This window comes from Paraphaeosphaeria sporulosa, assembly GCF_001642045.1.
Source record: "Paraphaeosphaeria sporulosa strain AP3s5-JAC2a unplaced genomic scaffold CC84scaffold_6, whole genome shotgun sequence".
Classification (NCBI taxonomy): Eukaryota; Fungi; Ascomycota; class Dothideomycetes; order Pleosporales; family Didymosphaeriaceae; genus Paraphaeosphaeria; species Paraphaeosphaeria sporulosa.
This window is the reverse complement of record NW_017253365.1, coordinates 200726-213763: the sequence shown is the minus strand read 5'-3', so window position 1 is coordinate 213763 and position 13038 is coordinate 200726. Positions and strand designations below refer to the sequence as shown.

At 53.0% G+C, this 13038-nt stretch overlaps 5 protein-coding genes across 5 annotated transcripts; 2 read left to right on the top strand and 3 right to left on the bottom strand.

The window, feature by feature from the left end:
- Positions 1 to 2143: 2143 nt before the first annotated feature.
- On the top strand, positions 2144 to 3851 carry CC84DRAFT_1120712 (Zn-dependent exopeptidase; the record flags this gene model as incomplete). Its single annotated transcript, XM_018175587.1, has 3 exons — positions 2144 to 2227; positions 2280 to 2432; positions 2485 to 3851. Coding segments are annotated over exons 1-3 (1593 nt in total), but the record flags the coding sequence as incomplete, so codon positions are not given.
- Positions 3852 to 4152: 301 nt separating this feature from the next.
- On the top strand, positions 4153 to 4680 carry CC84DRAFT_1217816 (uncharacterized protein; the record flags this gene model as incomplete). The annotated part of the gene is made up of 1 exon (XM_018182937.1): positions 4153 to 4680. One exon carries the CDS (start codon positions 4153 to 4155, stop codon positions 4678 to 4680), a length of 528 nt encoding a protein of 175 aa, XP_018034717.1.
- A 312-nt stretch (positions 4681 to 4992) lies between these two features.
- On the bottom strand, positions 4993 to 6890 carry CC84DRAFT_1217815 (siderophore iron transporter mirB; the record flags this gene model as incomplete). Its single annotated transcript, XM_018182936.1, has 2 exons — positions 4993 to 6547; positions 6595 to 6890. 2 exons carry the CDS (start codon positions 6888 to 6890, stop codon positions 4993 to 4995), a joined length of 1851 nt encoding a protein of 616 aa, XP_018034716.1.
- Positions 6891 to 8488: 1598 nt separating this feature from the next.
- Positions 8489 to 9821, bottom strand: CC84DRAFT_1164844 (mitochondrial GTPase 1; the record flags this gene model as incomplete). Its single annotated transcript, XM_018178580.1, has 1 exon — positions 8489 to 9821. Exon 1 carries the CDS (start codon positions 9573 to 9575, stop codon positions 8490 to 8492), a length of 1086 nt encoding a protein of 361 aa, XP_018034715.1. The 5' UTR covers positions 9576 to 9821.
- A 946-nt stretch (positions 9822 to 10767) lies between these two features.
- CC84DRAFT_1164843 (nucleolar complex-associated protein 3) lies at positions 10768 to 13006 on the bottom strand. Its single transcript, XM_018178579.1, has one exon. It carries the CDS (start codon positions 12979 to 12981, stop codon positions 10945 to 10947), a length of 2037 nt encoding a protein of 678 aa, XP_018034714.1. The 5' UTR covers positions 12982 to 13006; the 3' UTR covers positions 10768 to 10944.
- Positions 13007 to 13038: the final 32 nt, after the last annotated feature.

Sequence of the window (13038 nt, the reverse complement as noted above, 5' to 3'; positions counted from 1 at the left end):
GCGTGACGCTGAGGCAATCGCAAGTTTTAGGCTATCTTCATAGTTGAACGTAGTAAACAAGATACATCAGATGACGTCCTTATGTTATCCCATCGATATACGAGATTTTCACTCAACCTCAGCCCACACTGGCTCAACCGTACTTCTCAATGCTGCAATATAACGAATTCCCCGCCCCAGGATAGCGCTAGCTCCTCTCCAGCTTCTGTACCCAAAACGCATGCACCACATCCCCGCTGCCCACCCTCCTGAGCGTATATCTCGCCACCGTCCCGTCATCTCCCGGCCCGCCGATCTCATTTTCAAGCCGCCGGCCGTCGTACTCCAGCGTTACGCCAACAGGGCCGTCAAAGAAGAGGGCCCACACGCAAGAGTCCATTTGACGGAGGGTGGTGGAGCGAATTGGGAAAGCCTGCGATGTGTGTCTGGGGGTGGGGAGTTAGTTGAGTTTGGAGACAGTGTGGGTGTTGGCTCCGGGTGGATGTCTTTGCTAAGTGAGAAGGATAGATGTACTCAGTACTTGGAGGGCTACTCATTCAGGTAGAGGGGTGGGAGGGTGGAAGGTCTCGTGGTGGAGGATGTAGCAGGGATGAAGGCTGGGTGAGAAGAAGGGAGATGCTGGGGAGCTGGGGGTAAGGGGGTGAAGCAGCGTGGAGGACGGCATAGTAGACGGATATGAGGTGAATTTGGTCACCGGTTTGGTGGTACAAAGTGGATGGTTGGTCAAGGGAGATGGAGTAGGCGGTGATCTTAGATTTATGGTGAATGTTCGAAGATGACGTGGGAAATAAAGTGAAGTGACACGTTACTGAGTGATGATGGGACAGATGCGTGATGTTACGCGAGTGTGTGCTTTGCTGGAATCGTGTTATGGTCGACAACTTGATAGTCGTGAGTGAATAACGTTTTGGCAAACGGCGTGTTGGGTGTTATGCCAAAGAGGGTCGCGCTCAGGATGCCCCTGAGGCACTCTCATCAATTCGTGAGATATTGATACGGCGTTAATGAGCGTGGTGACGATCCCATTGCATCCGCTAGCCGAAGATGTGCTGGATCTGAATATCTTAGCACTTTCTTCGTCACTTCAAAGCTACAACATGCAAAGATGCGTGGGCCAACAACTCTCAAAAGTACTGCCCATTCAGCTTGACCTTTGTGTCACTGTGATGGCTATATGAATCACCTGCATTTCTCATCTCCTGCTCTCTCATACTGAAACAACCACCGAAACAACAACTGAATAGTAGAGAAACGAAAGCTCACAAGCAAGGCGAAACACTACACAATGCCATCCTCTGGAACAAATTCTCCACCAGTGGAGTACATCTATGTCGTCCTGCACGACCACTACAACATGAACGGAGAGTGGGTCACTGATATCACACAAGCCTTCCAGCACCGGGAAACTGCACAATACGATCTGGTTGAGAATGTAGGTAACCTTATATATGATGGCTTGAGGCCTGAGTGGAGTGCGAGTGGTGACGGCGAGGACCTCCTATCTGGGCTCAAAGAGTGCATGATAACGAGTGCTGTGACGGGGGAGCCGGCACATTGGTTTAGGATCAGGGTTGCGAAGCTGAAATGGTGAAATATGGGATATCTTGATGAAGCGTAGCTAGACAATCGAAGCTGAATGGAGGTTTATTTGACTTCACTGTTGATCAAAACGTACCTGCTTATGAGTACCGTAGAGCCAAAAGAGACCTTGAAAATCTTTTTCGTTGTTGTTAGTAGGAATGCGGCTGGCTGCCTTGGGTAGACTAGCGGGCACCACCTCTGCAAGCTTCGGTTAGGGACCGATCTTTCCATTCTTCTCAGACTCGACTATCACACCACATATCGCTGACTACAAGCGATCACAATCACACGTGGTACTCTCCCGCCTCGGTACATGCGAAAACTGAGATAAACGCAACTCTGGGTGGGTACCTGAACCCAGAAACGGCAGGAGAGTCGGCAGCCAAGAGACCTTCCATTTCCCCTCTCTTGGCGAAGACCTTCAACGGGCAACACGCGTCTTGGACTGACGTACCTGCATCGCAAGGTAAAGCCAAGAATGGGGTTCAAAAAGATAAAGGCGGCGCACGGAACAGAAGTTCGTCTTTGTACGCGCCAGAGGGTTTCGTCAACTTGAGGAAAATGTTCAACAACATGAGAGCTGCGCAATTGGCGCTATTCGCGTCCACAACATTAGCTCAATCACAGTATGGAGAGAACCACGTTAGTAAGTAAATAGTTGATTCATGTGAGGCATACACTAACTTCGCCTTTTGCAGATGTAAATCTAGACTCACAGCTGGTGGAGCAAAAAGCATTTCCCGCACCAAATACCACCCTACTCAGTCCTGCATTCTTGAAGAGTGGAAATGCTTCCTTCGATCCAGGCTGGTTTACAGGAAGCGAAGGCGCGACAAGTCAAGACGAACTTAGTATGGTCAAGTCGTTGCAATCGCGCGAACCCAAAACTAACATTGTTCGTAGCATCTTTCTTGAGCGATCTCGCTGCCAACAATCCATCTTGGATGTCGTTCCATGAGGCAGCTTTTCTGAGCGAAGAAGGCAACACATTCCCATATGTCTATCTTTCGACTTCACAGAATAATTCTGCCACCGGCTATGACCCAGGAAAACTAAGAGTTTGGATCCAAGGATCCGTCCACGGCAACGAGCCCGCTGGTGATGAGGCCACTCTTGCACTGCTGGGAGCCATGGACGCCAACTCAACATGGGCAGCCACCTTCCTTGAAGCAATGGATGTTATTGTTCTCCCACGCTACAACCCCGATGGAAATGCTTATTTCCAGCGTACCCTTGCCACAAACTTCGATCCTAACCGCGACCACATTAAACTCGCACGTCAACAAACTCGCGACATCAAGGAGTGGTTCAGCGCGTTCTCACCCCACATCGCCATCGACATGCATGAATATGGCGCAGCAACGCGCTATTCGGTGAACTACAGCAACGCAGCAGATGGCATGTACAGTGCCGCCAAGAATCTTAACATCCATCCCTCGATTCGCGAGCTGTCTGAGAACGTCTTCGCGCCGGCCATAAATGTATCTCTGTTGTCGAAAGGTCTGAGAGGCGAACCCTACATGACCGCTGCACGCACCAATCCTCCACGTCTCGAAGAAGCCGGCACGGACGGAAAGATCGGACGCAACGCCATGGGACTGACACAATGCGTTACGTTCCTTTTCGAAACACGCGGAATTGGCATCGCCAGTCAATCATTCGCGCGTAGGACGTTGGCGGGCTTGCAAATGATCCTCGGTGTATTGGAAACAGCACGAGACCAGAAGCAAGAGGTACATGACACGATCTCAGGCGCGATTAGTGATTTTGAGAAGAGCGACGAGGACATCGTGATCACGGACTATACGAGCTTTGCGAACAGAACATACACGATGGTTGACCGTCGCACCGGTGATGTCGTGCAATTGCCAGTGGAGTTCGCATCCACAACACCCGTGACCGCAAACTTGACCCGTGCCAGACCTGAAGGCTACGTGATCCCCCGCGCATGGGCTGATCTCGCCGAGCGCCTGCGGGTCTCTGGATTGGAGATTGAGACGATAAAAGACGTTTTTAAAGAAGAGGTGGAGGTGTACAACATCACGTCGTCCCAGCTTGCAAAGAGTTACTACGAAGGCGCTGTATTGAACACTGTCACGACCGACACGACTACCCGGGAAGTGAATCTGCCTGCTGGCAGCTTTTTTGTGAGCAGTGCGCAGAAAAACGCTGGACTTGCATTTGTGGCGCTGGAACCAGAGAATATTGATTCCTATGTCAGCTTTGGAATCGTGCCAATGGAGGTTGGGGATCTGTATCCCGTTTTCAGGAAGGTGTAGGTAGGGCGTATGATGTATGTGGTTTTCTCGGAAAATAATCACGATATTTTCAATAACAGAAATTCGCCTTATGTCGAATCTAGAAAACACGGTCATATCCTTGATTATTGTTGCAAGCATATTCGCCAGCTTTGCGATCTAGGAAGCCGCCCTCATGAGGCCTTAGAGATGAATCAGATTGACAATAACTGAAAACCATGTATAAATGTGCTGATCCAGCGACCAGATACAAAATCCATCGAACAAACTCCTCGACGCACGCCGCTTCCTCCTACGCTACCCTATCAAAGCCATGCCCCGATACGCCTCTTTGAAGCCCCGCCAGCAGGTCAATTTGAAGAGCTTCATCGCTCTTTTGCACCGCCGCACAGATAGTGACTACACCCTGCGCCCGAGACATAACCAATCATACACTTATCGCCGCGCACTCATGGCGCCTCGGGACGCAGCCCGTGTACGCAAGGTGCGGAAGGTGATGGGGCGGTATGGGCCGTGTGTCACGGATGAGCAGTTTCGCGAGGCGGTTCGGGAGAGGAGGGTGAGGGGTATCTTGATTGGAGGGAAGAAAGAGGACAGCGGGATGTGGGTTTTTCCGGCGTACGTGTGGGTGTCGGCTAGCCATAGGTTGGGGGAGAGCGTGGACGAGATGATGGGGGTTGATGAGGGGGAAGAGGCGGAATGGGAGACGGAGGAGTTTGCAGCGTTTTTGGAGACGAGTGAGGGCGTGATGGGGGAAGATCAGTGGGAAGTACAGAGGGGTTTGGATGGAGAGGACGCGGGAGATGATTGCGGCGGGTTCGGAAAAAGGATCTTGAGATGATTGAGCAGGGTGATAGGACGTGGTGCCTTTACGACTTTCTTCATCTAGGTCTAGCTGGTTCGAGCAGAGGACTCAGTGATTGTTGTTGGGTGAGTCCTTGAGTAGATCATCCCTCAAGCATGAACGATGGAACATGGTCATTCGGATAAAGGGGGTATAACGATCGTATTAACATTACTGTTCATATATGCATGTCCACATCCTCCTGCCTCTCCACGCTACTCCTACCACATCTCCTCCGCCACGGGAGAACTGACGCCTGTGATCTGCCAACGGTATGCAGCGAACCCTGCGGTCCCTGTCGCAAACCATCTACAACAGGCCGACGGTCCTCTGCTTTGTCTTCTTGACATCCACGTTCTGCCAAAGCGCGACACTCACCCAAGTGATAAGGTAAATGCACGTCCCGGAGATGAGCATGTAGCGCTGCGCCTGGCCGTAGCTGAGGTTGATCGCATCACGTGTCGGGCTACCGAGTGGGTACGAACTCTGGACATCGAGATCCCCATAGATAGCTGCAAAGTCCTTCTGGCTCTCGGCAGGTAAGTTGGCTAAGAGGCGCACGGGGAACACGCCTGTCCAGATGGCACCAGCGATAGTGGAACCGATGGCGGAGCCCACAGAAATGATCATGGACTCGGTGGCGAGCAGAGCGGGGTAGTCCTGCTGCTTGGAGACTGTCATGAGAGTGGTCTGTTCCGAAATGACGAGGATGCCGCCGCCGAAGGCGATGAAGATGAGGCACATGACTATGTAGCCGATGTTGACGTCGGGCTGGCGGAAGTGGATCATGAGACCGACGCCGAGGATGGTGAGGGGCACGCCCAGAAAAAAGGAGTACACCTTAAGTTTGCCGTAGTAGCGGAGAACAACGCCGTAGATCAGACTGCAGGTGCAGGAGCCCATGGTGTACGTGTTGTTGATGTAGCCGGCATAGAGCACGGGCTGGTTGAAGACGACGACGAGCATGGAGTAGAGGTAGGAATCCCAGACGTACCAGCCAACGTAGAGCGAGAAGGCCATGGTGTAGGTGAAGATAACAGTGCGGTTCTTGAGGAGGTGCCACGGCACAAAGGTGACAGGGGCGCCATATTTCTCCCATAGGCCGAAGGCAACCATAAGGAGGAAACCGAAGATGATGAAGCAGATAATCATGGGCGACTTCCAAGTGTCTTTCTGGAAGCTGTAGATGTTGAAGGCCAAGAGGAAGAGCGCGAGACCAGTGGCCAGCAACAGCAGACCGACAACGTCGAACTCAACGACGTAGTACTTGAGTGCTTGGAGGAAGCTGCCGCGGCTGGGTTCTTCAGGGACAAGGCCCTGGGCGCGAGCCTTCCTGTTGTTCTTAACGAACAGCCAGATAAGCGGCGCGGCAACAACAGGGATAACAATTGCGAACACGCCGAAACCCCACTTGAATCCTATGCCACCGTCGGCCAGGACTCGGGCCATTGCAGGGGGGTAAACCCATGTGGTTATGAGCCAAGGCGAGGCGACAAAGGCGAGAAAGAACGCCCGGTTACGAAGCTTGGAAGTGTCGGCAACGAAGATAGTGATGGAGAAATCAACCATGTTGAAGCCGGCGGACCAGAATGTCATGGCAGCGCAGTACGTCTGGACGTTCTTGCAACCGGCCATCATGACCAGACCCATGACGCAGCTGATGATACCAATGGTGAGAGCCATTGGCCTACCCCAAATGTTCATGATCTTGGCGTATGGGAGCTTCCAGATACCAGCGACGAGACTCGAGATCACGCTGGTTAACGCGGTCAAGGAATGGGCTTCAAAAGAAGAGGTGACGTAAGGCGTTAAGAGGTAAATACTACTCGACGTGAAGGCAAGGATCCAGGCGAGAAGCCATACGCTGTTACGAAGTCAGTACTGTCGAACAGAAGTGACTTTCGGACTCACTTCACATAGGCCAGGAGCATTTCCTTCTTGGTCCATACCAAGGTCATAGCCTGTGCCTTCCGCACACCAGCCTCAACCGTGGCGTCGACCTTGTTCAGGGAGTCATCGTCGGTCTCTTCCTCAGAGCGAGGAGCGCCCAACTTCTCATCGACAGGTCGGTGACCCGCATCCATGCTGGTGGAGTGGCCAGCGTAAGAAGCCGGAGCATCAGCGACATCCTTCTCAGTCATGTTGGCGTCGCGGTCAGTCTTGCTGACCAAAGCAGCCGACGTGAGGCCTCTGAAGCTGATACCCATCTTGTCCACACGTGCAAGGCCGTCGAGAGATGGAGGAGATGGAGGCGTGAAAAGATCTGATAAAGATTGATAAGATCCGAGGGCCTGCGCGAGACACCGGCAGGTACATATACTGGCGTCGGTAATAGAGCTACGGCAGGCGAATTGCAGGGTCCACTGGCCCTACTGACCCAGGTAATCGGCTCTTGCAAGCGGGTAAGCCGACTTTTCCATGACTTTACGCAACGAATGCACATTAAGCTCTCGCGCAGACGCACGAAGAGGCGCTAGACCTGCGTTCCCGCGTCGGCGCTCCCGCTCATTCCACCCATCCTGAGAGTACAATCCAAAGCATTGGAACGATGGGCAAGCCAGCACAAAAATTTGCGCAGGCCGGCAAGCTCTCGTCGATGCGAAGCAATCCGACCCCATTGTGGCAGCTCGACCGTCCATCACTAGTCCCAGTATGCGCGCTAAGCTCCGACCCGACAACGCTTCGGCTGCTTACTTGGGCATAGGGCGGGGCGTGGCGTCGATAGGAGCCAATTAGCCCCATCTAATCTTTATCAGATGAAGATTTTTCATCTAATCAGATCGACCAAGTAGCCACCCCATGTCCAGTCGTACGTCTGGTTGCGTGGCCGCATTTCTATTGTCAAAGCGTGGGAGTGGACCCGATATCGGAAATCAGGTACTCGTACGGCTGAAGCAAAGTGGTACCACGGCTTGGGGTCACACGACGTGGGCCTGCATTCCTTCGGCGCGATCCGGACCAGAGGTTCGCAGCTCGTTCACTTCTCAAGTTTCGCTACAAGTCTTGGTCAGGCTGTGACAAGCACATGCAAGGACACACGACTGACCCTTTGGCTTGGCAGGGTATGGTGATTTGTGGCGCTGGCTAGGCCGTTCGTCGGTGCTGGGCGTGGGCTGCTGTCGGGCATGGTTGCAGCATTCGTACACCAGCGATTTCTCAAATCAATGCAATAGACTTTATTCATGAGCTTAGGCGCTTTAGGCGCGAGTAAACTCAAAGGCAGAACGACTCGTGCGCACAACTGAGGCTGGAAAAGTATTTCGATTCTCATGGCAGCCGCCGTCGCAAGTGAAAGCTCAGCGCTCCACAAATCGTGTCACACTGACGCGAGCTGAGAATGAACAATGGGTATTGGCAACGCGGATCGACCGTATACTGGGACGTTATTCCAGATCAACGTAGTGCATATGATGTACCGCATTTCGGTCTGATATTCGGCGCAGGTTCGGCTGGAGTGCGAGGATAATCTAATCTGATCTACCACAGATCTAATCTGATTGCGCTTCGGGAGCTGCAGTTGCCCAATTTCCCTCCCTCAGCCTGGGAAGCCTGCATCTCGATGGCCGAGGCTTGAAGGTTGCCCGCGCGGCATTGCCGAAGCTGGGCCGACATCGCGGTAGTTTTCGCATTCCGGCTACTTCTGCCGATCTGTTCGAAGAGTGGGGAGCTTTCTAGGCAGCTTTCCGTCTAAGTGGAGAAGGACTTTGGCAAAGCGTATCGTGATGTCGAAGGCTTGAGGGCCTCTCTCCTCGAAGAATGAACAGTCGGAGACGGTGCCGACCTGTTGTGCCGTTCCTTCTTTCACCTCACGCTTCGCCCCTTGCCTTGTTTCTCGCTCGCCGTACCTCGCGCTGCGCTTTTCGTGCCTGGTTCATGCTGGGTACTCTTTCCTGCTCCGCCAACTTGCTCACTTCCAAGCCTTGCTCGGTCACTCCATCGAGCAGGAATTTGCCCATATTGCCCGTCCTCCACTTCTGAATCATCCACAGCGCCGTGGCCTCCGTATCGGCCTTTCCACCCTTGCCTAGTCTACCCGTTCTTTTCGCAATACCCTCCAAAAGCTCCACGATGTCATTCGTGGGTCCATGGACATACTCAGCGTAGAGAGTGGTATCGATAAGGTTCATGTGGTAGAGGAGATAGTCGGCAAGCATGACAGGCGGGATGATGGAGTCCTTGACGCTGCCGCAAAGCGCGAGCTTCATCATCGCCTCCGCATCAGGAACATATGGTATAAAGACTCCCGGCGTATCAACGAGATAGACGCCCCCGCCCACACCCTTGTACCTCTTCCTGCTCGTCTCGTCCATGCTTTCTGCATCATCTTCGCTTGGTATGATCTTGACTCCGCTGCCAATCTTCCTCGTGACACCCGGCTGGGCGCCTGTCTTCGCGACCTTGCCTTTGCCAATGCCATGTGCGCGGAGCGCGTTGAGGAGCGTTGACTTGCCCACGTTTGGCATACCCACCACGAGGAGCCTATGTCCAACGAGCTTCCACCGCTGTTGTGCATGCTCCCGCAGGAATTCCAGCAGCTTCTCTACACTTCGCCGCCTGCTCGCCTTGCCCTCCTCATCGCTGCTGTTCCTGATAAACATCGTTGGCGTCGGCGCATGCCACTTCGTTATGACCTCTTCATTTCTGCTGTCGCGAGCCGGCCCACCGAGATCGCGCTTCGTATACACAATGAGACGTTCTTTGCCTTCGAGCGATTCTTCGAAGAGCGGGTTGCGCGATGTGAGCGGCACACGGTAGTCGCGGCATTCGATGACGAGGTCGATGCTGGAAAGGAGGGTCTTCATCTTCTGCAACCCGGATTTGTGGTGGCCTAGGAAGTAGGAGCGCGGCAGATGCGAAAGCGATGGGAAAGCGGCTCGAGGAACGAAAGACATCTTGGAATTTTGGTGGTTGAATTAAGTGTATACAAGTCTATGGTGTTGGATGTGCGCAATGGCGCGTCTGGAAGCTACCGTCTCATGTCGAGTGTAGTGGCGGGTGCCGGTAGGCTAGTAGGTCTGCTCGTGGAGCCTGGAGATGTGTCTTTTGGCTTCTGAAACTGTGGAATGAAGAAGGAACAATGAATCTATATCTAGTGCGTGAAGTTTGAAAGCGCACATGAGTATACTGGACCGACGCGGAGGTCCGCAACAATTTTGGGCCGCGAGTCAGGCACCCCCTCAGCTAGCGCAAGCTGAGTCATTCACCTTTCAACTCCAACCACATTCCCAAATCGACTATCATCAGCTCCGTCATATCCTATCACTTCCCTGTGCATGCAGTAAGATTCCCAAGAGTCAGAATGAGGAAGCGGTTCAAGGAAATATGAGGGCCCAAAATGCAACTTCTGCGGGATCCCACCCCTGGTTCTGGAGCATCACCACGCGCAAGAGAAATGTGGATATGGTCATGGTCGCGCAAGAACAGAGTTGCAGAGAAGTGCATGTAGGGCCACGGGCGTTTCATATAATCGCCCGACTAGCGAGATGTTGCGCCTGATATGTTATTTTTATCCGTATAATCCGGCCCCAACGAGGCTGTCTTTTCATCCCGTCTCCATGCTATGTCCGCTGCATCTTCCAAACAATCTTTTTCTTCTTCCCTCATCTTATCATCAGACAATAAGACTGTATTGGTCCTTCAATAGACATCCAGCCGCCTAAGTGAGATCTTGACGTCCGAACGTCTTTGCATGTCAAATGAGATATGGTACCATTGGTTGGCGTCGAAATTCGCCACGATGTCGCGTCAAGTGGAGACACAGTGCCGAGAACCATCTGTCTGCCTCCCGCTGGGTCTATAAGATTTGTCTCAGGGGAGCGCGAATGGTTTATGTTTTGGCAGGATGATGTGCGTCACCAGAGAACAGAATTGTAGAAAACATGGATTTCGGGCTCCAAGCAAGGCGGCCAACATCAGTTTTGTATGGATATGTTCCAGCGGCTTGACAAAATACTGGGCCCATACAGTGGACATGAATCCCAACACCAGCCGGTGGTTGTCCAAACGTCGCCTATGAGGGTCGCCACAACAAGATTGTTCTGCATGTGAGTCGCAAGCAGTAAGGTGAAACAGCGTAGATCTGCAGTGCGAGTGTACGGTGTACGCTAAGGAATTTGCTTGGCTGTATCGTTCACATAGTGTAGGCTCAGATCGCCAAGAGATCTGGGGCCAGAATTAAGTTGGAAGCCATAGCCTTGCGCTGCGGCAGGGTTGTATTGTCCGCCTCAAAAGGCATAGATTACGCTCAGCTGGTGATATATGCTATCTCGACTCCATGACGTTCTTCTCGATACCGACAACCGCTTCCCGTATTGTCGGGCTGAAATGCATTCGTAAAATCTCGCCCTCCCAAACTGTGCCCGCGAACGGGTTGCTGCCTTCGATCTCGGGCTTGAGCGCATCGAACACACCGTCTCCGCGGCGTTCTTCCGTTATCCATAGCGCATTGACTTTGCGACCGTGCGCTTTTGTGACTTGGGTTAGCAGTCCGAGCATTGCTGTGCACGACTTCTCGGGTAGCTGCAGGGATATTGTCATCAACTGCTTGCAGAAAGCAGCAACTCGGTTCGGTGGCACGGCCCGTATCGCTGTTGCTGGTAGAAGAATAGATGATAGAGACCGGATGAGCAGGACTATGGTGGTCTGGACATTGATCTTGTTCGTCGCCTCGGCTTGTGGTTGTGCCTCCGCGGAATGCGGATCAGCGAGATGCAGCGACTTTGCACTTAACTCGATGTCGGGGTTAACCGATACTGCGTGGAGTGTGCGATACAGATGTGTGATGAAAAAGCTGAGGTCCAACTTCAGTCCCGATGCAGATTTGGTAACATCTTGACCTTGCAACAGAGCAAAAGCTGTGATGACGCAGAGAAGGGACTCGCGTGTGAGGTTCCGATCCGGTGCTTCGTTCTCGTCATCTTCCTCTTCCTCTTCCTCCTCATCATCGTCTATTTGCGCAGCCGCCGAAACTTCTGCTGTGCTGATGATGTCGCGCAAAGCTTCAAGAATGTCACCAAAGAAGTCCTGGTTGATAAGATGCGCGTACTTCGCGAGACCCTCGAGCACGGCACCCATAAGCTTCCCGGATCGCGCCTTCAGGATCCTAAAGTAGGCGACAAAGACCATCTTCAGCGTCTCTGCCTGCATTCTATCGCGCTCTTCGTGACCTACTGCAGCGTCTGCCTGTTTGAATTCTTTCTCAATTTTCTTGTTCTCTTTCAGCTGCTTCCTGAGCTTCTTCGTTCGGAACTCGCGCTGTTGTTTAATCTTCTTGCCATTGATTCGTTCAGGTTCCTCCTTGTCAACGCGGTTGTATGAAGCTTTCTGGGAAAACTCGGAGAGCAGGCGCAGGTGAAGAAAGGTATTGAGAACGCTTTCGTCAAAGTGGTAATTCCTACTCTTCATCATCTTCGTCAACATGGTGACGGCATCCAGTGAAACGTTTCCTTCTTCGTCTTCCTCAAAAAGCTTCTCTAGCGTGGTCCGGCATTTAACGAAATCTGCGTCTGGATTTCGCGTGCTAAGTTTGCCGATAATGATGCCAAGCAGGTCTCCCCGAAAGTTGAAATGTGGTACGGCCAGCAGCATGCTGCATGCGCAAGTGATGGCAACTGTAGCAACGCTTGCAGCAGCGGCGTCGCCACCACTCCTCTTTGCCGCCTTGGCCAAATCCTGCACATATGCCTGGTATCCCGCAACAAGCTTCTGCTCGAATGCGCGAAGTTTTCGAACCTCCTTGGAAACTTTATCCGTCATGTTTTCTTCAGAGAGCGGCCGTATACGATAGCCAGGAATCAAGTCTTTGAAGATGGCCGTCTGCGCGACCAGCGTCAACTTCCGGACGGTGGTGTTCTTGGATGCCGCAAGGGCGGCCAGTGTCTTGAGCGCGCCAATGTGCTCTTCGGGGTCTTCATTGACGAGGGTGGCTATTCGCGCAACTTCCTCTTTCGCCTCGAGAATCTGCTGCTTTGGCGACACCTTGGGTTCCTCCACCACTGGTTCCTCCTCCTCTTCGGCCTCGCTGCCCGAGCCTAGAAAGCTGTCCGAATCTTCTTCCTCCTGCGCACCGTCCGCTGCGGGCTGGGTCTGCCATCCTTCCGTCGTCCTTACAGGCAGTTTGGCAGCCTCTTTTTGCTTCTTCTGCTTTCGCGGCCGTTGCTCGTAGTCCTGTTCGAGGTCCCATTTGGCTGCATTGGCGAGGTAGCTAGCCTTCTTGTTTTGGGCCGGCTGGACGGCGCCGCCGTCGTCTTCGGGCGGCGACAGACGCCTTCTCTTCGCTGCGGGAATGGTACGCGACATTGGGAGTATTTATGCGAGTGTTGCGATCGAGTGCGCGGAGGTGTTGCGGCGCGCTCG

Excerpts from the sequence above, each read along its gene's own strand:
- CC84DRAFT_1164843 (XM_018178579.1), bottom strand. The coding sequence starts at position 12,981 with ATGTCGCGTACCATTCCCGCAGCGAAGAGAAGGCGTCTGTCGCCGCCC.